This window comes from Denticeps clupeoides, chromosome 6, assembly GCF_900700375.1.
Source record: "Denticeps clupeoides chromosome 6, fDenClu1.1, whole genome shotgun sequence".
In the NCBI taxonomy this organism is placed as follows: Eukaryota; Metazoa; Chordata; class Actinopteri; order Clupeiformes; family Denticipitidae; genus Denticeps; species Denticeps clupeoides.
The window spans coordinates 15,995,211-16,022,574 of NC_041712.1; the positions used below are offsets into that span (position 1 = coordinate 15,995,211).

Genomic DNA, 27,364 nt, shown 5'->3' on the forward strand with positions numbered 1-27,364 from the left:
CTATCCAAAATCCTTGAGCGCTGTGTCTACAACCAACTATCACTCCATTTATCACAGAACAACCTCCTGGATCCTAACCAGTCTGGCTTCAGAACAGCTCATTCCACCGAGACTGCCCTTTTGGCGGTTACCGAGCAGCTACATGCAGCCAGATTGGCAAAACTGTCATCAGTTCTTATTCTCCTTGACCTATCTGCTGCATTTGACACTGTTAATCACAAGACTCTCTTGGCAATCCTGAAGAGGCTTGGAATTCGGGGCTCAGCATGGCAGTGGTTTGCTTCCTACCTTGATGAGCGATCTTACCAAGTGACTTGGAAAGGATCCACCTCTACCTCACGTAGACTCTCCACTGGTGTCCCTCAAGGCTCGGTGCTAGGTCCTCTCCTTTTCTCCCTCTACACGAGATCACTTGGTGAGGTCATTTCCTCACATGGATTATCCTACCACTGCTATGCTGACGACACACAACTCCTCTTCTCCTTTCCTCCCTCTGATCTTCATGCTGCTTCCAAAATCTCTGCATGTCTAACCGACATCTCGTCTTGGATGGCAGCCCATCACCTCCAACTCAATCCCACCAAAACTGAACTAATATTCATTCCAGCAGATTCTTCACCACATCAGGATCTTGCTATTTACCTAGACAACTCGCAGCTCTCTCCTTCTGCAACAGCCCGCAACCTTGGCGTAACAATAGACAACCATCTCTCCTTCTCAACTCACATCAGCAATCTTTCCCGCTCATGTAGATTCCTTCTCTACAATATCAGACGAATCCGCCCTTACCTGTCAACCCAGGCCACCCAACTACTGGTTCAGTCCTTAGTAATCTCACGACTGGACTACTGCAACTCCCTTCTAGCTGGTCTACCACTATGTACCATCCGACCTCTTCAACTCATACAAAATGCAGCAGCACGACTGATCTTCAACCTTCCCAAATTCTCCCATACCACCCCTCTGCTACGTTCCCTTCACTGGCTCCCAGTAGCTGCACGCATCAGGTTCAAAATACTGATGCTGGCCTACAAAGCCAAACATGGAGCAGCACCATCCTACCTCACAGCCCTTATTACACCCCGCACTGCACCTCGTTTACTCCGAGCCTCCAGTACTGCTCGCCTGGTCCCTCCATCTCTGAAGGTAAAAGGAAAACATTCATCTAGACTCTTCTCCATCTTGGCCCCTCGGTGGTGGAATGAACTTCCCCTCGAGGTCAGAACAGCTCAGTCACTGAGCACCTTCAAACGACAGCTCAAGACCTTCCTCTTTAAAGAATATTTAGATTAAATTGGAATTTTCTTGTTGTCGAACTTTGTGTACAGAATCTACAACAGAGTGAATTAAATAGATGTATTCATAGTTGGGGTCCTAGTGAACCGGAATTGATCTCTTCATCGATGGTAACTTGAAAGCACGTTGTAAGTCGCTCTGGATAAGGGCGTCTGCCAAATGCCGTAAATGTAATGTAAATGGAAGTAGTTTTTAGTTTGTTTTTATTTTTAGCTATTTTAGGGGGATATCTGGGTGCAGGTGACTATTTCTGTGCATAATTATTAGGCAACTTAACAAAAAACAAATATATACCCATTTCAATGATTTATTTGTACCAGTGAAACCAATATAACATCTTCACATTCACAAATATACATTTCTGACATTCCAAAACAAAAACAAATCAGTGACCAATATAGCCACCTTTCTTTGCAAGGACACTCAAAAGCCTGCCATCCATGGATTCTGTCGGTGTTTTGATCTGTTCACCATCAACATTGTGTGCAGCAGCAACCACAGCCTCCCAGACACTGTTCAGAGAGGTGTACTGTTTTCCCTCCTTGTAAATCTCACATTTGATGATGGACCACAGGTTCTCAATGGGGTTCAGATCAGGTGAACAAGGAGGCCATGTCATTAGTTTTTCTTCTTTTATACCCTTTCTTGCCAGCCACACTGTGGAGTACTTGGACGCGTGTGATGGAGCATTGTCCTGAATGAAAATCATGTTTTTCTTGAAGGATGCAGACTTCTTCCTGTACCACTGCTTGAAGAAGGTGTCTTCCAGAAACTGGCAGTAGGACTGGGAGTTGAGCTTGACTCCATCCTCAACCCGAAAAGGCCCCACAAGCTCATCTTTGATGATACCAGCCCAAACCAGTACTCCACCTCCACCTTGCTGGCGTCTGAGTCAGACTGGAGCTCTCTGCCCTTTACCAATCCAGCCATGGGCCCATCCATCTGGCCCATCAAGACTCACTCTCATTTCATCAGTCGATAAAAAAAACCTTAGAAAAATCAGTCTTGAGATATTTCTTGGCCCAGTCTTGACGTTTCAGCTTGTGTGTCTTGTTCAGTGGTGGTCGTCTTTCAGCCTTTCTTACCCTGGCCATGTCTCTGAGTATTGCACACCTTGTGCTTTTGGGCAGTCCAGTGATGTTGCAGCTCTGAAATATGGCCAAACTGGTGGCAAGTGGCATCTTGGCAGCTGCACGTTTGACTTTTCTCAGTTCATGGGCAGTTATTTTGCGCCTTGGTTTTTCCACACGCTTCTTGCGACCCTGTTGACTATTTTGAATGAAACGCTTGATTGTTCGATGATCACGCTTCAAAAGCTTTGCAATTTTAAGAGTGCTGCATCCCTCTGCAAGATATCTCACTATTTTTGACTTTTCTGAGCCTGTCAAGTCCTTCTTTTGACCCATTTTGCCAAAGGAAAGGAAGTTGCCTAATAATTATGCACACCTGATATAGGGTGTTGATGTCATTAGACCACACCCCTTCTCATCACAGAGATCACATATCATTACAGAGATCTCATTACATATTAGGCACATCACCTAATATGCTTAATTGGTAGTAGGCTTTCGAGCCTATACAGCTTGGAGTAAGACAACATGCATGAAGAGGATGATGTGGACAAAATACTCATTTGCCTAATAATTCTGCACTCCCTGTATAATGAGAGTAAAACTTGCACTTGTTGTCAGTGCTCTGTTATTGTTTGGCTTACCTAACTTTGACATGGTTTTTCGTCTCTCTTCTCACACGCTCTTGTATTCTCCTCTGCTCTATGTTCTCTGACATAATCCACTGGATGCAACAAGACACATGCTCAGTACAGTCTGTACACTTTGAAGATTGGTTTGTTATTGTTATTATTATATTAATATAAGTATTATGAACCAAGTAATCACTATTGATTTATAAGCAATTTAGAAGTTATAATAGTTGTGTATTGAGGTGATAGATAAAATAGTAGCATGTATAATCCTTTTTTTAAAATATGATATGTATATGACCATAGTGTGAATATAGTTTATACCACATGATTTAATTAATCTATTATCTGCAGAATGCTAAAAAGTCAGATCAAGCATAAGTTGTGCAGTGTGTATAAAAACATACCAGTGGCTGGATGAAGAAGTCGACATATTGGTATGTCACCCTGACAGATGTCACTGACGCATACACATTTATTCTTTTATGAGCCACTGAGTCAGACCTCTTGACATCAGCCACAGACGTCTGTCCAGGGAAGCTGTAATCACTCACAGCGCTCACTGAATAAAGGAATTATATTACAGTAATTGGCAGTCAGAAATCCAAGTTGCTTTCAAAGTCGTTTCTCTCTCTCTGCATTGACATTTGCCTGCCGTAATGAAGATATACACAAAGCCCTGCACATATATATGGTAATATACATGGATATATACTAAGTATCAACTAAGGATATTACTTCACCATAGAAATGCAATCTGCTTTGAGCGATATGACAGTGCCATTAAAGATTTATTGTCACCAGGGTGTGAACTTGCAAGAGAAATCACACTGCCACCAATGTGACGAGCAGAGATGCAAATCCCCACCTGCTTTTTCAGAACAGAATCATTTTTACTTCATGCCATTATCAGAAAAATATTCTCATGATCCCATTAACAGAATCAGTGCATTTCATTTGAGGTATTGTCTCGTTCAGGACTCACAAAATGTTGTATATTAATGTTATCATTTATTTAGAATTTTTACTGAAATAACCTGAAAAGATCATCTGAAAACATCATGCCTCTTAAAAAACTATTTTTCTATTATTAATTGTGTATGATTACTTAAACTAGAGAGCTATTGAACAGAGACCAGAGGCATGTCTTTTTAAACTCTTCTTTTTCTTATTGGAGAAATAATTAAATAAAGGGATAAAATCAAATGTCTTAATTCCCACTGGATGTTCTCCCAGCAGCTTTTAATAAAACACTGGGGCAATTAGCCTGACCAAACTGTTTAATGAGCCAACAACGCAACAACCGAAACTTTAAACTGAAGAAAGTGAGCAATTACATGTGTGTTTAAGTTGTAGCTGAGTGTAAAAAGTTCATGTGCCCATTCAAAAGTCAAAGCCCCGACAGAAGGCCAACACACAATGCTCTCAGGGCCTCATGCTATCCCGTCCCTGATCCCACGCATCCCTCGATTTTGTACACCCGGGACTTCCCACGGCCCCTCAAACAGCCAGAATTGTAATTCAGGAGGTGCTTTGCCCGTATGAGACCCCGGCAGACGTTCTGTGTGACAGGGGTCCCCAATTCATCTCCCAGTTTTGTCAATGTTTCTGGAAGCAACTGTTGATGGTGAGATGGTGAAATACCTCTGGTGTTATGGCTCAACCCGCCCCACCACCTACTCCAAACACCTGCTGCTATTCGAACTCGCCCGGAGCCAACACTGCTCCACAGCCACCAGGTCTCCATAGACACCATCGAGGGTCCCGTCCCTATCAACCTGCGCCTGCTTTAGCTCTGGATGACCTGGACCCTGGTCCATTGAATGCTGGACCACATCATGGATTGCTAGATTGCGACGTCATGGTCTTGTTTCCAACCAAGGCCTCCCCATTCGCCTTGGACTTCCTTCTGCTTCCACGTCAGTTCACGGGGGATGGCCATGGACCAGAGAGTCTGCTTTGACAGACTGGTCCATGCCAACCACCATTGGACAACTCCAACAGTGCCTCGGCTTAGCAAACTTCTACAGCTGCTTTATTCACAACTACAGTCAAATAGCTCATCCCATGACCACCCTACTCAAGGGCAAACCCACACGTCTACTGTGCAACCACCATACCCAGCATGCCAAGGTGAAGGAGCTGTTCACCACAGCCCCCGTCCTAACTCATCCTGACTCAGGGCCTCCCCATTCCCTTGGACTCCAAGAAGCTTGGGCCTCGATATGTTGGCCCATTCCGGATTGTTTGATGTGTCAACTTGTTGCCTAAATCTCTATCCCCCGCACCATGCATATAAGCCTGGCCTTCAATGTCTCGCTCTAGGTCCTCACCTCACCCCTGTATCATCCCCCCTCTCAACCTCCTCCCCCAAACCTTGTGCACAGGTTCTTTACCTACATTGTCCAGGGTCCGTCCAGTGCCAGGCCTAGGAGTCGGGGTCCTGTCACAGTCGCCACCACACCACCGAGCTCCCAGGGCAGGCGCCCCAGAGGGTAGCCACCCAGAACCGGGGGAGATCAGAACCAAGATCATCATTGGATTATTCATCGCTGCTGCTAGCCTTCTTACCTTGTTATCCTTGCTCCTGACTATATTTACTGTATTTGTAATAATTCTCCTTAATCAACTGTCCTGCTGCATGAAGAGTCAAGCTCAATTAAATCCATTTACAATACTCCCAGATCATTATCATTTGGAAATGTTGTTATAGGGCACATATATGTCCCATGATGGCCTGTATTAATATGCAGGGATGGTTAAATGTAGTGGTATGGACATGAATGAAATGTCTGCTGCCCAGCCGTATGTGATATTTAGGCTGTGTTAATGTAAGGCGGAGTGACCCATTTCAATGGGGACAATCATTGACCCAGTTAAACACATTTCAAGGGCTTGTTGGATGGGGAAGAATGAGTTGGTCCCATTTCTGCGCCCTTGATCCTTTTTTTTTTAATGGGGCTGAATGTTTGAGCCTACATATTCTTTAAAGTGCATGTCTGGGAGAAGGAGAATTGAACTCAAAGGTCAGTAGAAGAGGACAGCAAACTTTTTTCAAGCTGTTCACTTTCTACACAGAAGCTCACCTTTTTTCAAAAGTAATTTTTGAGCATTTTTTCAAACAAATGTAAAGATTTAAGTCTACTTATAAAATTCTTAGACTGAGTAAAACACTAACTACACTTTTTTCATGGTGTAATTATTTAGGTCAGGCAGTAACCCGTGGTGATGACTGACAGCTCTCATAAAACCTCCTTTTTTCTCAACAATTTAAACCTGCACCCAGCAATAGATCTCCCGCACCCGTGTAAGCAGATTTCATGTCCACATCCAATACCAAACCAAAATGGCGATTAGATTATTAGTGCTTTTTCAGAATTTTGTTTAGGAACTACTGAATCCAACATACCTGAAACCATCCAGCCACATTCACATTTACCCTTATGTGAAAAGACTTATAAGCCATGCACCCATCTGGCTGCCAGCAAAAGTTGCTACTTTTTCTTGGCACTTAAGAGAAAGAATTTAGGGAAAATTGTGATGCTCAGTACCATCTGTCAGTTCTGCAATTTTTTTATGACATTGATTCCCCCACGTTACATTTGGTATGGACATTTCAGTATTGTGCAACTGACCAACATTTTTGTCAAGCTAGATAACAAAGCTGGATAATTATCTACCTACCTACCTGCCTGCCTACCTACCTGCAACAAGAATCATTATTCTCACAGCACACAATAAATGCCTACAAGTATTATTTTACTAGAATTCAACCAGTGTATTTGTAATTGTCAATGACCTAGAGACCAGAGATGCTTAAAATATAAAATCCAATATTTTTTTGCTTTTATTTTATTTGTTACTAAAATAGTAAAAATGAGTAAAATTATAAGACAGATTAATAGAGTAGGTCTAATGCTCATAATAGAAACACCACAGCCTAAAGGCCTTCGGCTGGAGCAGCATGGCTGACAGTAGAGGTCATGTTGTTCGAGGTTGGAAGTAGGGCAAAAGCTGCCTTGTTTCTTTAGAAGCTGTAAATACCACTCATCAGATGGAACGATGAAGTGGCTGGTTATTACTGCACCAGGATGATGGCGGGGCTGCAGTTTATTTCCTCATCCTTGTGTGGCCAGAACGTATGATTGTGATGCGGGAGAGAAGATTAGGGTGCACTGAAGGGCAGTGGGGGGCGGAGCCGAACGACTGGCACTGGAGAGAGTAGCTGAGAGGTGGCGAGGGTGTCTCTCAGTGCCAGGGGTCAAAGGTGTGTCTACTCCGCCATGCGTCTGACACTTGAGATGTCTGCAGATACCCTCGGGGGGTAAGACAGCAGAATTCAAATGGGCTTTGCTCTCTGTGAACAGTGAAAGCAGTCATCTGATTTACGAGGCAAAACATGTCGTCTTCAATTAACCACAAGTTCACTTTAAAGTTCAGTCTAGTACAAGGTACCTAAGAATAAAACCAGACTGCCTTTTATAAAGTATGTCATAGCTTTGAGTGTGAAAGCTGTTGAGGAGGTAACATTGAAATTCATGATGCTTTCTTTCAAGAGACTCCAGTTCAAGTCGGTCATGAAATGTGTTGTAAGGTCAAGAAAAATCTAGAGCAGCTCTACATTCTCAGCAGAGGATGAAGACAATCATGCAGATATAAAGGGTGGATGAATGCATGCAATGGATAATGTAATAATAAAAAATATTGTGATTTCTTTATATAAAAAAGACAAACTTTTAAGAAAAACAATAATATCAGACAACTATAACTTGTGTCTGGGGAGTGTAATAAAATTAAAACATTTTGAGAGGATTTGCAGGATTTGTGATGGAGAAGATGTTCTCTAAACCAGTCCCCCTGGATCCTTTTTTTTTTTACTTTGTACCCAAACCAGCATGCACATAGTAAAAACCGAACGGACACTGATGGACCTCAGTCTGTTAAATGCAAAAATAAATATAGTAATGTTCTTGAAGAGGACAAACCGACCTAAAATTACTCTATGGGCAAAGCAAATGTTATCAAGCCTTCCAATTGAAAAAAATGGAACACCATTTATGAATAGAAAATATAGATTTGTCTATAGATGTCAAGGATAGCTGAGCATATGAAAAACTTGTCTTCATGTGTGTTGTTTGATACCACTGGGAGTCAATTTGTGTCACGGCCACTGTTCCGCCTCCTGGCCCCCAGGGGCCATGCGACAGGAGACAACAAAGTGGAAGAAGACATTTCAATGTTCAGAATAAAACCTGGGCAGCCATCTCTTTGATGATTTATTTCTCATTGACGCTAGCCATTTGTATATTGACCACATTTTGAACCACAACCATTTGTCTTTTTTGTGACTACGAGTTGGCTGCCCCTTCTGTACTTTACCGACTGAATGACATCTACCCATTCTTCCGGCCATGACAATCCTAGTGTTCCAGTCTTTGACAAGCCAGACGCCACCGCACCTGCCTCTTGGCCTCGGACTGTTCTCAAGCCAACCGTGTTCCTGTTCTCCCCTGGCCCGGTAACCAAAAGCCTTCCTCCCACGTCCTAAATCCCAACACTCCCCACTGAACCAGGCGCTCCCTCCCATCACTCTGTGGCATGTCCCATCTTCCCCTCCCATTTCCACGCACCTGCAGCCTCTCTCCTCCAGCCAAGCGCCTGCCAGCCGCTTATCCTTCGTCCCCGGCACTCACCCGGTCTCCTGTGTGCAGTCCTAATTCCACTATGTCTGCCCGTGCGTCCCCGAACTCAGGTGCTGACAGTTTGTTTTATTTAGGGTCGGCAACACTTTAACAGTCAAAGAGCCATTTGGACCCGGTTACCACAAAAGATAAAGCACCAGGAGCTGCAAATTCTTTTTGACGTGTAAAATAAAGATAACGCTGCATATATTGTTACGTTTATGCTATACCTTTACTTTCATGTATAAAAATACTAGAGTAGTGTGTTGCTTGTGAAGTTGTATTTTTGCAAAGAAAATAGTTGTGGGGGTGGGTGGGGTTATGCAAAGATTGCACGTGCAGATGGGTGCAGGGGGGGCTGAATGCTGCTGGAACAACTTTTTTAGCACGAATATGCATGTAGAAGCCAATGGAGCAAAAAAAATTTTTTTTGACAAGTTTAAAAAAGAGAAGATCTGGTCGGCCTAAGCTATGGTAACTCCACACAATTTACTTAACATATGCAAATCATTAAAATAAATACTGCAACAACCTTACTCACCCCATGAGGCATCAGATTTTGAAATGCTACTCTAAGTAAACAAACTGATTAACAGCGCTAGTGGGGGGTGGCCAATCAGATTTCAAGGGTGGCCGGTGGACACGCCCCTGGCTTAGCCTACCTGGCATCATATAAGCATATACTGGCATATATGGCATTTGTGACACATGTTTTGAGTGACTAAAAATTAAACATATTGCATTTTAATATTACAAAGTCACCATAATTTTCAATAAAAAAAAAAACAATGAATAAAAATATAATACACTTAAATTATTCTTTACTTTCCAAAGCCACAGGGAGCCACAGTGTAAGGATGAAAGGGCAGGTTGCTGAATTCTGGTATATATATTGCTCAATCTTTATTTTCTATGGTCTGTATTGTATGTTAAGTGTTTCTGTGTAAAGTTGTAAAAGATAAAGATATTTTTGAAAATTGTTTTGCAATTTTCTCAGTTTGGTTCACCACATTTCATCATAGTTTTATTTTGTTTTTCTTCTTATGGTCAGACTCCAAAGTTTGACACTGGCACGTTGGAAAGGTCATAGAGTGAATAGTGAATTCTGACAAAAACAAGGCTTTTTGAAGAGAAAGATGTTTGTTGGAGATGGAAAGGAATCAGAATGGTGCCGCAGTGTGATGTAGTATCTTGTCATCAGCCCTGAACAACCTGTTGGCCGGTTTAGCAGACATGAGAAATTATTTTAGCTGCTGCTGTTCAGTTTTGATGCATTATGCATACATTTTGTGTATTCACCGTGGCTGCATTTATGTTATTCATGAGAATCTAAGTGTAGCGATAGAGTTGTCTTTTCTCCTTTGAATCAGCATTAAAATGCAAGAAGCAATATCAATATTTAATCAATTTCATACATCAAGGTTAAACTAGTTGTGCTGCCTGTCATTTATTCAAGGTAACTTTTCAAAAACTGCTCAACATGTTCTGCAAAGAAATGTATTATTTTTTTATTATCATTGCTTTCCATATTAAAAATACTCATCGCAGCATGGCCAGATAGCTGTCTAATGACTGAAGGATTATTAGGCGGGTGTTGGCCGTAATTACTACAGCTCCAGTGCTTAGTTTCTGCCTCCATCTCCAAAACACAAATCAGAAATTCTGTGTGTGCAGCCGAGGCGATCAAGCCAATATTTGCACCATGCAGATCAGCGCCATCATCTCTGGATTTCATTTAATTTGAAAAGCATGCATGATGTGGACTATCTCCACGTGGCATAATTGTGTTTGGTGCACAATTAAGTCCTTGAAAGTGCTCCTTCTGAGAGATATTAAAGGAGCACAGAGAACAAAATGACTCTTGCCAGCAAAAGGGTTGGAACGCAAGCTGATATGTCCCACTCTAGTTACTGTAAGCTCTTTCATGAAGAATTTAAAGCAGTGCTGAAAGTATTTTCAGGAAAATGACTTAAATAACTTATACTGAGTACATACTTCACTGCATTATATTTACTGTACTCCACAAACAGCACCAGCAAAGGAACAATAGTTAATAGTTCATTTCTTGTATTTAATTTCATTTAGAATTGAATAATATGATTTTATTCTGGATAGCATCATATTCTGGATAGCTCTCTTTTGCGGAATGACTACAGAATGTCTTTTTCCCCCCACTGACACAGAAAATCATATGCATCATGAGTGAAAAACATGATTAATCAACCCAGAATTATTGATTACAAACCCATCCACTGAGCATCTGTTATGTAGAGCAGATATCATTCATGCCATTTCTGGGTGTTCACTTTTGTTATTCAGATTGATAGGTTTGAATTATAAATGAACCCCGTAACACCTCCAGAATCAGCACTACAGACAGGTGCTCTTAGTTTCTCAGGGATTACATTTTCATTTAATCGCAGAAACAAAGACATGGACACACTGATGGGTTCTGGTAGATGTTCATTAGTTAACTGGTTAAGTGGTGAACCCTCTGCAGGCCTAGTGTTGATGCATTGCCTGAACCCATCATATTAAGCATCAGTAGCACACACACTGCATTTCACGTATATATCCATCAAGTGTTAAGGCAATACTTTTGAAGGAGTTCAGGTGTCTGGGTAGAGAGGATCTCATTATCGCCATCCTTCCAGCCAACATCATAGCTCTCAGTAGATTTTATATGATGTTTGAAGAAAAAGGGAAAGACATTACTTGAATCATTTTTGGACATACATTTCAAGCTAAACATGAGTGAACGCCTGGTGTGTTTGGATTTCAGTTGATCTCTGACATTGCAGAGAATCTCGTCTCTTATTTAAATAAATTCAGTCACGCTGAAATTAACATCAACTCCTTCACATTTAAAACATCCTGAATTCATCTGCCCAGTGGTCCTTTGAGTGGAACGTGAACCTACACTGAGAGTTAATGAGATGGTTCTAACGTCGATATATTACAGGCTGTGACATTTCCCTGCTGACTGGGAATAGGTTATCTTTAGGGTTCCAGTTTCTTCCTTTAAAAAAAAAAAACATATCACACATTCCACTACTGTGTGTGTGTGTGTGTGTGTGTGTGTGTGTGTGTGTATTTCTGTTCTGATTATTGGGATCACACTACACATACATATTTATAACATATAGGATGGCAGTTTTTTGTAATTTTGACAGTCCCGTCATTTCCCGGTTTACTGCACCGGGATTTCATGTTGTCTTGTATCCCCAGTTACCCTGATTGTTAAATTATTAGTATGAATGTATCTTAGCTGTATTCTGTCCCCATGCTGTCATTTGAAACTCCTGTTTCTTGTCTGGCTTTTCTTGTCTTGTGTCCGATCCCCCCTGCCATGTGTCCATGACAGCAGAATGTACAGTACCAAACGCCAATATCTAATTCACTCTGGATAAGAGCGTCTGCCAAATACTGTAAATGTGGAGTGAAGAGTACACAAATGGAATAAAATACAGTTCCTAGGGTCAACTTCACAACTTTCACCCACGGCAAGTTTTTGGCCATATGATTTTGAATGTTGCTATCATTCACTTGTTTTCCTTGTTGTCACAGGTCTTAAGTTTGTCACTGAGGGAGAGTACGTCGAAATCACGTCCATTACCAAAGAGCAGTCAGGAGAGTATGAATGCATTTCCTCTAATGACGTGTCAGCCCCTGACGTGAGGATGCTTCAAGTCACAGTAAATTGTAAGATGCCATCAGAATTGACTGTTCCTTTATGCTTGATATATACAGTTGTGTATTCTAATTTTTTGCTCTTCATACCTTCATCTTTTTTAGACCCCCCCTTCATTTCAAAGGCTAGGAGTACACGCACAGCGGTCGGTCAGAGGGGCGTCCTGCAGTGTGAAGCATCCGCGGTTCCTGTTGCAGCTTTTGAGTGGTATAAAGAGGATCGAAAGTAAGTGCAAGTGACCACTGCTGATCTGTGTATGTTTATAAAAATATATTCATACATACACACACACTCACACACATATTTCATTCCATGAATGAATTCAAGTGCATTGAGAGGTTTCTGGTTGCATCCTGATGTATTAATACAAACTGAGAATTCACTCTTTACTTTGACTTTACGTTGATGAAGCTGGATTGATGGAATTTTGACTTGAGATATAATGTAAATTTAACTCTGTGACCTTGAAAAAAATCAGGGACATTGATTGCTAATTTTAATTACTTTTAAGCAAAGGATTACCAACAGCCATCCCATTAATATTCTGCTGAAGCAAAATGGTGTTCTTGATGATTTATGAATAATGAGAAGAGAGAGAAGTGAGGACAAGTAAATGTCCATCAAACTCAAGTGCAAAATCTTCATAGCAGGAAAAGTTTCTATACACTGAGAAACTGAATGCACCCCAGAGTCCAGTTAGGAGCCTTAACCACAAATTATTCAATGATATGAAACACTAATTGGAGATGAACTGGAAATGCTGTATTGATCTGTATGTAATATGTAATGCCTGGTGGATGAAATACTAAATAGTGCAACGTCATAATTGAGCTTCGTTCCATAAAAAAAAAAACGGCAAAATCTACATTTAGTCTTCATGACTTCAGAGAGTATATTTATTTATTCATTTGTACATTCACTCATTCACTTAGTTATTTAAGGTGAATGTTATCCTTTAATAAATACATTAAATGAATGAATTGATAAATGTACAGATATACATGCATGTGTATTTAAGGTTTTTGGGGTTATGTTAAAAGTAAAAGTATATAGTTTGGTATTATGTTATATGGCATGTTACTCTGAAAAATATTGCACTCTTTTATCAGAATGTGAGGCACTGTTGTAACTGAAATTAGCTGGAATTGGACTATATACATAAACCATATAAATAAAAGAGCTGTCTAATATTTTTGAGTTGGATCTGTTATTGCATAAATGTCTAAAAAGAGAAAGAGTGAAAGTGGAGTAGCTTACAGAGATCTGTATGCATTTTGTCAAGTTAAAATTTAAGGCTAAACTTTTTATAACTTAAACCTCAGAGGATGATCTATTGTTGTTTGTGATTCAGATGGCATCACACAAGTTATTTTGTGTGCATTGGTAGTGTATAAAGCAATGGAGTATAAATCCATCTTTGATCCCCCTTCCTGCTGTGTTGGTGCTCACTCATGGCCTTTAGCTGTCAGTTCAGGTACACTTAAGACCCTCAAGGTACCATGGATGCCTACTACAAAGACAGAGGCCCCATCAAGTCTTCATCACATAAACTTACAAGTACAGTGTGAGTGTGTATGTGTGTGTATGAAAGGCCAACAGACTTAAGAGTGAGAAAAAGTGACTTTTAACACATGATAGTACTGTAACACAGGAACATCATCCATACAAGTGTTCAAAATGGCACTAAAACTCCGCATCCAGCTGGCCCGTGGCTTTGAGGTTTTCACCTGCAGAGAGGCTTTCATCAATGCTCCGCCTGCCAGGACCTATAACAACCGTGAACTTCACCCTCCAAAATACATTGCAGACCATTTACCAGTGGTCAGGGGAAAGCCTCTGACATGAGCTTTTAAGAAAAATTTCTTTGCACAGGTTTAAGTGAATGCGCCATCTGCCAAAAAGTTACCCTTTTCTAAAAACTTATTTCAGATTTATAAAAAAAGTGGTGTGAAAAATCAATAGAAATAGTAGTAGTGATATTAATTGAAACTGACACAGATTATATATGATACAGTATATTCATATGTAATCATCATTATTATATTTATGTAAATACAATTAATGAGGTTGAATGTAACAGATCTGGCTGTTCAAGTATGTTTTACTTGGCCCATTATTAAAATTTTAATCAGTTTATCACAATCTGGCATTTCTCGTAGTGCACACAAAGAAAATAAAACGTATTTATGTAACAAAACCATCTGGTGTCGATTTAGTTCTAATATAGCTGAAAATATTATAGCAGGAAATATTTTGGTACAAGCAGACATTTAGTGGACCTTGATGCTGCCTTTGGTAGGATTAATAAATGATCTTTTGGAAACACACATCTTTGGGCTCAAGGACTCCACTTATTGGTAGACAATGAGCATATATCTAATTCTTAAGCACACATTTGTGGCTGGATGGTGCAGCGATCACAAGTCAGCCGACCTTCGGATGATTCGGCTCTTCAGAATTCGCCCGTGTCCAGCCATTCGTGTGGCTCCTCGCTTGTTTGTGCGGAGTAAATTGAACCCACTGACTCCTCCATTTACTGGATTCAGTGAAAGCATCTGTGGTGCTGAAACGTGTGAACTGATAATGCATTCTGTAGCTCGCAGTCCATGTTTCACACATGAGCAAAGGATGAACCAAGTCTCCAGCCTTTGTGGAGCACTTGGCAGCGAAGACTATGCTTTGCTAACACGTTCAAGTACAATGTTAAATAAAGCTTTTTTATCCTTGCTTCTGTTCTTTAGAAGAGTTGTTTCTTATTTATTAACAATGGCCTACAGGCAATGTCAGATCCTACTCATGGCTTACATGGTACAACCCTCAAATAAACACAGAGCACTATTAGTTCAAACTACTTTGCATATAAATTAGGTTGGGTTTTTTTGGGGGTATTTTTTCATTTTGTTTACCACACAAATTAAAATGTTATTTTTTTTACACTACGACATTTCAAATTCCATAGAAATTCCCTTTTACAGCTTGTTGGCAAATAAATATATTAAACATGTATTTAAATATAGATCAGTTAATGAGTAAGTAGAGGAACTTTTTTCTGCCTTTGTCAGTAGGATCACATATGCGCTGCAGCCCTACATTTTCTGATTTTCCTGTCCATTAATTCTAACAGCCTTAAGAGAATTGGTTATTTTCACTGGCCAATAATAATACCTACATTAATGAATGATTATGAATGTTCTGCAGTTATGAAAGAGAATTCGAGATCATGCAATCAATCACTTGAGTTTGTCACACGTTGCAGTCCCCTTTATGTGCACAGTGTTGATGACCATGTTTTGAAGTTTGTACCGGGGACCTGAAGTCATTAAAACGATGAATAGTTGCCGATAGGTAATTAGTGCCACTTACATGCAGTGAGAAATGGGAAGGGAAGTGATGTTTACTTCATTTGTCAGCAAAACTGCTCAACTTTACATTTACACTGAGAGTGTCTTTCTTTTCTCAGACTATTCAATGGGCTCAACGGGGTTAAAATCGAGAACAAAGGCAATCACTCCATGCTGATCTTCTTCAATGTATCAGAAGAGGACTATGGGAACTACACCTGTGTGGCCATGAACAAAATGGGAAATACCAATGCAAGCATCATTTTATATGGTAAGCGTGTTGTCATGTTGTGATTGTCAATTTTATTTATTTATTTATTATGTTATTTATTTATTTATATAAAGACTGCTTTAAGCAATATAGGGTCCACAAAGTGAAAATAGACATGGTCATGGAATATTAGGCAAATGCCTTTTCTTTGGTCAAGCTATTAGAGTACCATGGGGCAGTCCTATTGATTCTTATGGCGTCTTGCCACAAACTTGTTCCAAATGAATTTGTGTCTGAGACAGCATATTGTTCACATTAAAGATGGGGGGGGGTCAGAAGGGAATGGCTGTAGAAGAGCCCCACCCCACTCATTTCAGGATGAACATATAGTGTCCTGGAAATTAATGGTTGACTTTGCTCTAAATGCAAAATTTAAAAACAGTTGCATATAAAAGGAAAAAAATTATCTAATAAAAATATATAATGATAGAGAGAGGCAATGCACCAGTGTAGATACTGGTGTTGAATAGATATCTGTGAGTATTTTTGTGTATCTAGATGTGTATCTCATGTGTTGTCGAAACTGATGTCAGAATTGCTGAAGAGTCGCTGCAGTCCTTTTGAGATCCTCCAGTGTATTCAGTGTCCCTGTCTTGAACCCACAGGCCCAGGGACCATTAACGATGTCAGCAGGGCGTCCTTGTCCCAGCCAAGTTCCCTCTGCCTTCTTGTGACTCTGATCGTGCTCTATCTGCTCAAGTTTTGATGCAAAAACCTGGCCAGCATCTCCAGCTTTTTTCTCAGTACTACACTCAAAAAAAAAAAAAGACTTTAGTTCCATACAAAGAGGAAAAGTCGATGTGGATTTCTGTTTTCCTCTCTTTTGGTTCTGAGGGATGAGGTGTTGTGTTGGGAGGAGACGGGAAGGTAGTGGGTCTGAATGTGGAAGCGTTGAAATGTAAACAGCTTTTAGGTGATCACGGAGTCCCAGTTTCTGTCTATAAAACCCTTTTTTTATGTGAAAGGAGGTAAAAAAGTGGTGTTGTGAATAGTCGACTGGTTTTTGCCCAATATTGAGGTGTGTATTGAGGTCACTGGTGTGCTATGTTCTGTTTGAATCTCTGTAAAATAATGTAATAATGTATGGTTTTTAGGTGACTGAGAACAAAAGACAATAATAAGAATAATGCAATGTGATTGTTGAATTACTGTATTTTTACAGTCATATGCAAAACAAAATAATACCAGAATATTGAAATATGACAAGAAAAATATCAACACATACAGCAATGTACGGTTAGTCTAATAGACTAAGGATTAGGGTTCAATTCAACCTGGTTACTTTGCTGTCAGATTCCATCATGGGGCTCAGTTCAGGTTTTTTTTTTTTTTTTTGTGCATTTTGACTGAACGGAGCCCAGGGTGAGTTGATCTCCTGCAGCATTTGTGGTTCTACAGGAGTCAATCAAAGTGATGATGTTCAGACCATTTCCTTGTGCTCCTCTATGATAATCCAAAATTAAAATCCCTTGGTCGACAGTGGTGGGCATCCTTTTTGTGTGTATTCTGGTGTTCGGAGTGTGTTTGGGGGGGTCGGGATAAATGCAGGTGTTCATTGTACCAGCATGACCAACTTTTCTCTTATTTAGCGGAGATGTGAGCTCACCTTAAAGGCACAAACATAACTGGACAACAATGTCTGGTTCTTCTTTAGAAATTACATTTTATATTTATCGTCAGCGTTTGGATTCCCTCGCTGTTATTGACGCTGGAGAGGAAACCTGTGATCCTCTTATTGCCAAACAGCCAAACCTCGGTCAAAATGAATTATTTCACGACGTTCGATGCCTGTAATGTTCTCCGTATTGGTGGGCCAGGTGAATTGGACTTGTCAAAACCATGAACAACAGCCTGAGGCCCTCAGGATAAGGGATGAGCGGAGCTCAGAGAGAGAAGATCTTCGACAACAGCGGTCTGGTATTTAATCTGAGAGAGCATCTTATCTGCTACCTTTTTATTAATAATAAAAAAAAACATTCTTTAATCTGTTACTCTAAAATCAGCAGTTATTTTACCACAGGAGACAGCGCTCATAGATCTCATTTCAGGGAAAATGTCATTAATGTTCTTTTTTTGTTGTCCTGCATCTGTGTTTTTCATAGGATTTATTTATTTTGAGTTTTTTATTATTCAGGCATTTGAAGGACGGCTCCTGGCCTTTATGAGCGTCTTGTGTGTTCTGCGTGGTCTTTGCCTCTGTCGCGCTTACCTCCGTAAAGTGACAATTTTGAAAATGTGAGAACGGTCCATTATGAATGAGGGACAAGGCGACGCTTGTCATTCAAGCCGCTCTCCCCTTCACGCTCCTTCGGGTCCCGCGCCGCAGCTGTAAGACGTAACCTTCAGCGGAGGCATTTATTGTTGCGGCTGCCACACCTGATACACCTTATCAAAGCGCCGTGGCGGCTCGTTCCAAACCGTGATGTAGAATTTTGGGCCCGGCCCAAAAAGGAGCAGTTATCAGGAAATGGCAGCACATGAGAGCGCCTCCACCACTCCGCCCCCCCAGTGTCTCTCTCACACACACAAACACAAAATGTGAGACGAGGCCATTTGACCGGGCATAGAAGTAGAAATTAGGCCTTGCCTGTCCAGGGACCACAATCCCTCCAGTGAACACTGACAATAGTGGCAGAGATAAACAGTGAAGAATGATAAGCTGGGAGGAGGCGCCAAGGTCTACAGTATGAAAACAAGGAAGCTGAAGAGCCCTTTTATTACCAGTAAACAGCAACATAACGATCCCGCCACGGCCTGCGAGTCTTTCCTTTCATTTATCGAGCGGAGAATGAAATAAAGACCGTCTGAAAAACACCTTTAGGTGCTGCATGGCATAATTATATAACCAAATACGGCATCATCCAGATTTTCATAATCAGGCTGACAAAAAAAAAAAAGATTGCTTGAGATTTACTAATGAATTGACTGTGCAGACATTTTTGGTAGGTCTTAGTAGGGCAGAATAAAAATGACCCAGTTTCATGCTCGCTGTGAACATGGGCTGTAGAGCGTAGCGCTAACATGTTTCTTTCATGGTATGGGGTGTGTGTGTGTGTGATGTTGGGGGGAGTGCTTCATGCATTTTTGTTAAGCTAAGTCATTTATTCAATGCAAAGAGTACAGTTTACTTTGGAATCTATTACCTGCTCTTTGGCACATTGCAAAAAAGGGAATGCCAATAAATCATAATGCAAGTATTTTGATTATTAGCAATTCAGTCCTTTTATTGTTTGATTAAAAAAAAAATTCTAGATGATCAGGATTTTTTGCAAGGGAGGATTTTACATTCACAGTCTTGACAAACACAGAAAAATAATTATTATTTTTATAAACCTCTCTGTAACCATGTGATTATCCAGAGGCTCTGACCCACCACCACGCATCTTCATTATCTCCATCGCCCATACATTCCGAATGTCAATGATTCCAGGGTAAACTGGACATTCGGCCACTTTGTCTTCTATCTGCGTCACTGTGATTGACTTGCTTTGTCAACTCGAGCAGTTCATTGGTGGGAGGGGGTTACTGCAGTTGGCCAGATTGCCGGCATCAGTTGCTATTTAGAAAGGCGCGGATGCGGCCAAGTGTTGGGATCTGAGCTAAGAGTCACAGCTGCTGGCTGCTTTGGTTATGTGCCCCTGGAAATATAATTAGCATAGTTCTCACTTCCGTGCCATCCTGATCAGAAGTGAAAAGCAGGTTAGATTGTTATGGTGCAATTTCTTAACGCTGTGAAGACTCAAAGGATGCAACAGATCATTTCCAGCACCTTCAAGGAAAAACAGGCCAGCAATGGCCTCAAAATAGGCTTCTGTCATAGAAGGGAATCAACGAGCTAATGCAAACTGATGAAATCATAAGGAGGAAAAGATTAAACAGCATATTTGATGTGAACTCTAGACGTACAATCAATGGCAATACAGATGAAAAAAGATTACCTATTGAGGAAAGAGGTTCCGTGGTTCCTGTCGTTTTGACTGCAAAAGCAATAAGGTGGCTTTTGGTGAAAAATTCACAGTTTCAATTGGAGGTGAAATGCAAGTCATTTTGGATTGAAAGTTGTAATGAAGTGTACTGTTTAGACCCTGGGATTTGGGTCAGGATGTTGACTGTGAGCCTAAAGTAGAAAAAAAAACAGCAAAAACCAGGGCATACAGACAGACAGTCATATTCAAAAGCAGATTCAATTGCCTTTAGTGTGTCATCATAGCACAGTAATTACAGTGGGTACGCAATAACATTTCCTCCATTACATTTGACTGTTACAACATTACCAGAACAAAGCAGTAAAGGAATAACTGAGCAGGAAATAGAAATGAATAGAACCTCTCTCCCAAATTAACATTCTACTCAATAAATAAATCAAAACTCTATGTCATGAGTATTGATTTCTTCATTTTAATATAATATATTTATGTACTAAATAATTAAATATGTATCTTCAAAATCCATATGACCAATCTTTAAATTGCTGTTAATTATAGTGTTCATGTTTGAAGTGTATGCATATTTTAATTCATGTCTAATTGAAAACAAAAACAAAATGTGAATAGCCTAACTTTCTCTTATATGGAGTTGTCTGATTTTTTATTAGGACTTTTTATTTCTCTTTGAGGCAAGCTCCTCACATAAATGTCCATATATACACCACAGCAAAATGGTCATATATACATGTGCAGAGTGTATAATTGTAATTGGTTAAGCTTTTCTTAAGGACCCAATTCACAGGCAGGGCTCATAGATTAAAAATAGTCGATCTCTGCTTCTGACACTAACGTCCAATACAGCAAGTGTACTGCACCAAAGGTGTTTCCATTTCAGAAAATAGAAGCACTTCCCATGTTGCCGTGGCAGCCAGGCACTCGGCCAGTGCTCCACACTAATGAGTCCCGGCTACTGTCTGAAGAACTGTGATAATTACCAAATCTAGATGATTGGAAGACAATAATTGGGAAGGCTTCTAGATCATTTCGATCTAGAATTATTGGTGTGACTCAAGATATTGTATTACATTAAACCCAGAGAATTGCTATGAATCTGGTATGGAACTTAAGGCCACAGTCCATTATTTGCTAAAACTGAGCCTCCAGTTAAAAAAAAGCCTGATCCTAAGGTTCTAGCTTTTTATTACATTAAGTATTATGACGGGGAGTATTATACAGAATTCTGTGTCACGTATGTAGCCAAAAAACATTTTGGTCCAATTACATCCGATTTTATAACATGTAATGAATATTTTATTGCAATTAAAAAAAAACACCATTTTACTTTTTTACAACAAAGTTATGCTCTTAGAATAAAGTGCAACACTCTAAGTCTACAAGATAAAAGTCCTGAAATGCTTTTATCACGCCTCAGCCCATACTGCTCATCTCAGCCACACCTTTTTGCAGTACTGCTTGTTTTAGCAGCATCTTCTAAAGAGTGACCAAAGCTCAGGAGGACTGCAGGTTTTAGCATTCAAGGTGTTTGCCATTGATTGTTAAAAGGGTGTGACCGTTTAAAATAATGGGTCCCAATATGACGGCTGAGTGAACCCATCAGCCAAAATAGAAGAAAATAGAAGAGACAGGCCTGCTGCGCAGGTGGCACAGAGTGGTGGCAGAGTCACCACTTACTTAATAGACAGTAAAAAGAACATTTTTATGATTATATTAGATTAATATAGTATTTGTGTGTTCCACAATAAAAACTAGACTAGTAGACTAATTGCCCTAAAGGTCTGGTCTGTACCAGCAGAAGTTATGTCGGGTCATTCCTCATCCACAGTAACATAAGAACATGTCAACAAGACCTACACTACAGTCAGACAACCTCGCATGAATCTTTATTCATTTTCATTATGACTACTGTTCTTTATGATTTTGATTTAATGTTTTTTATTTATCATGTTATTATCTGGGTAAAAGTAGACTTTTCAGTATCTGTAGCTGCTATCCAGTACTGATCAATGTCAGAAATGTGTGATGCTTGCATTATTAATATTAAAACACAATCTATTTCATAATTAATACATAGCTACATTTTTTTGACGGACAGATGATCAAATTGTGAGTTGGGGAGGGGGCTAATTCTACTCTAGTATGCAGTACTGAGCAAGTACTCATCTTGCTCATTGTCTTCAGTACAGGATCACAGTCTTTACAAAATCTGCTGTTCTTTTGTTAATGTTTCTCATGTATATATTTCTGAAATTGTAACTTTTTGTCAACATCTGTTGTCTGGCAGGCACACACACAACTGCAGCTTTAATTGATTTGAAAAGAGAAAATGAAATGACTGCATAATCACTTTTTCAATGCAATTTTGATGTATTTCTTTTTGTATTAATACTATTTTGCTCTCTGTATAAAATAAGGAACTGTCATGTAGATTTGTATTTATTTTTCTTGAAATTTCGAATCATTTCTTACTTGATAGGTTTATGTGGAACATTAATACAGTGAGTGTGCTCTAGTTATGGATCATGATATTTGCAATGAGACAACATCATCACAGTAAAGTCTTTGTGCATGTTCCTGCGAACTTGTATGTTTTCTATTCCAGAATGAGTAAGAAGTGGCTCATTATACTGAAATGAATATTTTCTGCCTAATAATAATTGTTTTCCCACATCTGTTCTTGTCATTTGTTTCATGAAAGCGCTTTCAGTTTGCAACAGATATGACTCGTATTAAGCCATAATTTGTCTCAATCTCCGATTGACATGTTTTGTGGTCACGCAAAATACATGCTGACTGTTGCTAGATAAGAGGCTGGTGCGAAGAAAGGCGAGCTGTTTCTATAGAAGGCAGTGGAACGAATGGCAATTCTATTGTCATGAAGATAAACAGCGGGCGAGGCATCCAAGGACCTTGCAAGGATCTTGAGTGTTTATACTCCTGCACAGTTGGCCGTTTTTGGTAAAGGTGTTAGGTGTTATGAAAATGCTTCAATAGTTGTGTGACATGGCACTGCACTGAATCTGAATGAACCCCACTGCAGGAATCATGGTATAACCATGTGACATAACCATGCTAATGGCCGTCTGGCTTCATTTATCCATCCATCCATCGTAAACATTACTGAACGATTCCTTGTGAGGAAGAGATGGATTAAAATTGGAACCAGAAGACAACAAAGTCACCCCACTTACTACCATTGTGTCCCCAAGCAAGACACTTAACCCTGAGTGTCTCCAGGGGGGACTGTGCCTGTATCTACTGATGGTATGTTACTGGATAAGGGTGTCTGATAAATGCAGTAAATGCAGGTTTGGTAAGCAACGAGCATCCAAATAAATAGGTCCAACAATGCAAGTTGCTAAATGAGCTTCGAGAAGCACACCACAGGACATACAATATGAATATGGATTATGTTAATGTAGTACATTAGGATATTAGACTAGACTCTACATCTTTATTACTGAAAGCCTAAATTTACAAAATATAAGATCAATGGAAATCCATACATCAACAGAAGAAGAGAGTTTGCCATCAGTCGTACGAGCCATTTCCCCGTGTTATTTTATCATTTTATCGTTGAAATAAGACAGTGACTTGCCAGAGAATTATCCTCCGATCCTATTTTAATTCAGCAGCACCCCACACAATCTGGCCCTAGTGGCGCTTATTTGCCATGCTGCATGGAGACCACCCAAAGTTTAAAGCCAGCACAGCGATTCTTTATTCCAAAACAACGTGTTGGCCTGGGCAGACAGAACAGCAGTTGAGTTGGGCGCCAGCCAAATGGCTGTTTCATCCTGTGTTTATTCTGCGCTTGTTCAGCGCACCTCCCGCCCACTCCCTCATTACAATAGCTTGCATATAATCAATGAGAGAGTCTAAAGTCAAATTGAATGTAATTATTTGTGGTTAGGACATGGATGCGTGATAATTAAGATCATTCTGCGCTTATAATTCACAGCAAGTTGCTTCCAGGCGTTCTGTGAAGAAGCGGCAATATGGACTTAACCTGTTTCTTGGTATCTCACAGAAGGTGATTTACAACCAACAACTATGCGAGCGCATGATGTTAATTGAGTTAAGTACATATATTCCGGTACAAAGAACCAGGTCCAACGGCACCAACTCCTGTGGGATTTAGCAGCATGTGCATTTCATTTCGGTCTGTTTCTGGTGTATGTCATCTTTTGTGGCTTTAGAACTAACTAACTAATTAAATAATAGTTACTACGTATTTGATCATATCTTCATGTTATCATAATAATTTAAAAGCAAAAATCCCATCCGGACAGTTTCTCAGAAGAAGGCCAGTAGAAGAATATCAGGTTTCCCCAGCCATTGCTGGCAAGTGGGTGAATTAGGTGGGACATTTCCCTCCTAAACTCATCCATCTTCTCTTCTCTCCTTTTTTTTTTTTTTTTTTTTGGTAGAGAGTGGGGGGGGGTCCAGCCTCTTGCCTGGTGGTGCAGCTCTACAAAATGCTGCTGCATTATCTACTCATTTTAAACAATGTTCCTCAGTAGATGTCCGATTCGTAACAGCTGACCCATCCCCACCTCTCCTGAAGAATATGTCGGTCATGTGGGGCTGGCTAGAGGTTAGGGGTGACCAAGTACAGTATAAAGAGCTACACCATCGATACCACACCCTACACCATCCATCTGTGGCTGCCTGGCTTCTACTGATTTTCTCAGTGGTCTAGACAACACTGAGTGCTGCTCAGTGAATTCATTACTAAATCACTATCGCTAAATCTGATCTTCAGTAAACCTCTCTTCCTTCCCAGGGACACCTTAGTGTACCATTGTGGGAACAAATGGAAAATCTAAAAAGGGAAAAAAAAAATCTTGGGGCACAAGTTAAATGGATGCCAACTACCAAATGTCACATCAAATAAATTCATTTATTCATGTCTTGTGCTTTGTAAATAAATCACCTCTTGTGCATGTCGTCCAAAGGGAAGATTCTGGGACGTAAGATAAAGACGCCCGTCTGGATTACAGGAAGAAAAAACACACCGGACTCCGCTTGTTTTTGATTCTTTTTGGGCTTTTTATATCTTTTTTTGATCCGCAACATGTTTCATGCACAAATGCCGACGTCTCCCTTGTTTCGCTCTTTTGAGCGCAAGCCTGACTTTCATGTTGGAGGTGACAGCAAGCGGGGGTGAGGTCCATGCTAAATGACTGCCACATCGTTATTCAGGCTTCTCATTTCGGATGCAGAAGAATCAGCTAACCAAGATCAAGTGAGCTTAAACTGGAAATTAACTGTTTTGTGGCTTGTTATTCATAAAATAAAAACCATAAAAAAACTATTTCTAGTCTCCAGTTTTGAATCCTGGACTGAGAGGGCAGCTGGAGAAATCGGCACTCGGCATCTCTTTAAAAACCATTTGGCCTTATTTACCTGGTTCATGGTCACCGCATAAAGTGACAAGCATCTGCTGCCTACCTACCTGCCTGCTCAGGTTGCTTAGCAACAAAACCAACAGCTGGATTGAGCAGAAGCCAGATCTGGAGTGGCTGTAATGTATTTGAGTTGAGGCTATATGCGCCATCGCTTAATTGCTGGTGCAGCGGCTGTTTCTCCTCAACAAGACTTCAGATGTGAGACCCAGGGTGGGTTCACTAACAAACTCACACAGCGCCGAAGATAAGATGGACATGTTGCGTGGCAGCGTGTGTTCTCAAGGACAATGCGAATCCAGCCTCGCGCCCAAAGATCCTGAAGACGTCTGGGATGGACTCCAGCTCCTCCACAAGGCCGACATGGTTGTTGAGGTTTGGATTTAAATGGTTGGCAGTAATGCTGCTAAACTCCGATTATGCACCGTCTGAGGTATTCCCGGAGCATCTGGGGCAAATCTTTTCTCCTTCGTTTGTCCTGTCCACCTTTTATCTGTTGGATGTGTATTTCTTCTTTGCCAGGAAGATGATGCACCTTCATTTGTCGAGCACAGATGTCATTTTGCTTTGTTCCTGCATAGCTTTTCTGTGTTTCACGTAACAATGTTTAGTGCCTGTCAGCCGTTTCCTTCTAAAGGATTCCTTGACACATATCACCAACCTAAACATTGTGGCAACATGTACACCCCTTCAGAGACAATTGGCGTGGATTTAAAAATAATAATTTCCGCCAAACAGTAAAGAAGTCACCCCAAAATGCTCAGACTAGCAAGCTATTGGTTAAGAAAGTTTGAAAATGTTCTGATTCAAAAATGTCCACCTCGGCAGAAGGACTGCCTGGTGGTTAGTGGTTTGATGTTGAAGGTGCTGACTTGGCCTCCAAACCTCCCAGTTCTCTGTACACCCTGACATCCACCTGTTCAGGCACCACAGGACAAAACCGTCAGAGGTACATATGAAGAAGTCATGAAGAACTTCTTTTCTTTTATTTAGTTTTTTAAATGTATGAGGTTTGGTTTCTATAAATTAATTATGCAATTCCGGATGGTAGAAGGTTCCCAACATGTTGTTGAAAGTATTGTTATAGCACCAATTTTGCAGGTAGAACAAAATGTAGCAGCGCATTTGCACTTCAGAAGAAAGTGGAATGGAAACAGTGTGACAGGAAAAAAAAAGAGCCTCACCTCTTATTTCTGCATAAACAGACTGCAAGGTGCAGGAGAAGAAAAATGTGACCACAACAAGTTGTTTTCTCCAAATCTCTCCTCTTTAGTGTGTTTTTAGTGTGTACCTGTTAAATCACAGACTACTTTAGATGTGTCTCAGCCATGCCTTGCTCCAGACCATAGCAGATGCGCACATTTAAAACCATGACCCGGCGGTGTGAGAGGGAGTTTAAAGTCAACAAGTGGCACTGTAAGACTTTCAGATCCAAGATCCTAGTGATGTGATTCTTTTCCATTCTTTTCAGATGGTGGGTCTTCCATACATAAGACACGTCTCAAACAGTTCATGTGTTCAGTGGCATATATTTGCAGGGACGGATCACAATGATGAGAGCAGGATGGTTAAAGAATGTGTAGATAGAACATTTTATTATTGTCAGTTTTAAATATGAACACACAATCATCATAGAGAAAAAAAATTAAGCAACGATCATTTACATTACAGGGAATCAAAATTCTTTTTGAAGTAAAAAAAAAAAAAAAAATCTCCGTGAAACAGGGACCTTGAAAACCTTACATTTTTCACATGTATCACCATGTAGAGAGTGCTATTGTTCATACTAAATTTGATGGTGTGATTAGAGAAACGATCATGCAGATTACAGGCTGCTGCTGTTAAAACCCTTGTTTTCAGTGAGGAGCAAGGGCAACACTCGGAAACCCTCTGATTCATGAAACGACTAAATACGTGTCCAACCCGTCCTTGTGACAGAAGCATACCCCAATCTGATCTGTTACATAGAAGGTTTTATTTGTTCACGAAAATAACTGTAACTCATACTGTATGAGTACTGAAATATGATG

General features: G+C 40.3%; 1 protein-coding gene across 2 annotated transcripts in view; it reads left to right on the forward strand.

Annotated features, from left to right (window-relative positions):
* Nucleotides 1-17,461, forward strand: part of opcml (opioid binding protein/cell adhesion molecule-like) — a 154,500-nt gene extending 137,039 nt beyond the window's left edge. For both annotated transcript variants that reach the window (XM_028983403.1, XM_028983402.1), the window contains 4 exons: nucleotides 12,247-12,381; nucleotides 12,475-12,595; nucleotides 15,831-15,982; nucleotides 16,588-17,461. In XM_028983403.1, the coding sequence (XP_028839236.1) occupies nucleotides 12,247-12,381; nucleotides 12,475-12,595; nucleotides 15,831-15,982; nucleotides 16,588-16,688 (509 nt within the window). In that variant the 3' untranslated portion in view covers nucleotides 16,689-17,461. The remainder of the gene's footprint in view (nucleotides 1-12,246; nucleotides 12,382-12,474; nucleotides 12,596-15,830; nucleotides 15,983-16,587) is intronic.
* The last annotated feature ends 9,903 nt before the right edge of the window (nucleotides 17,462-27,364 follow it).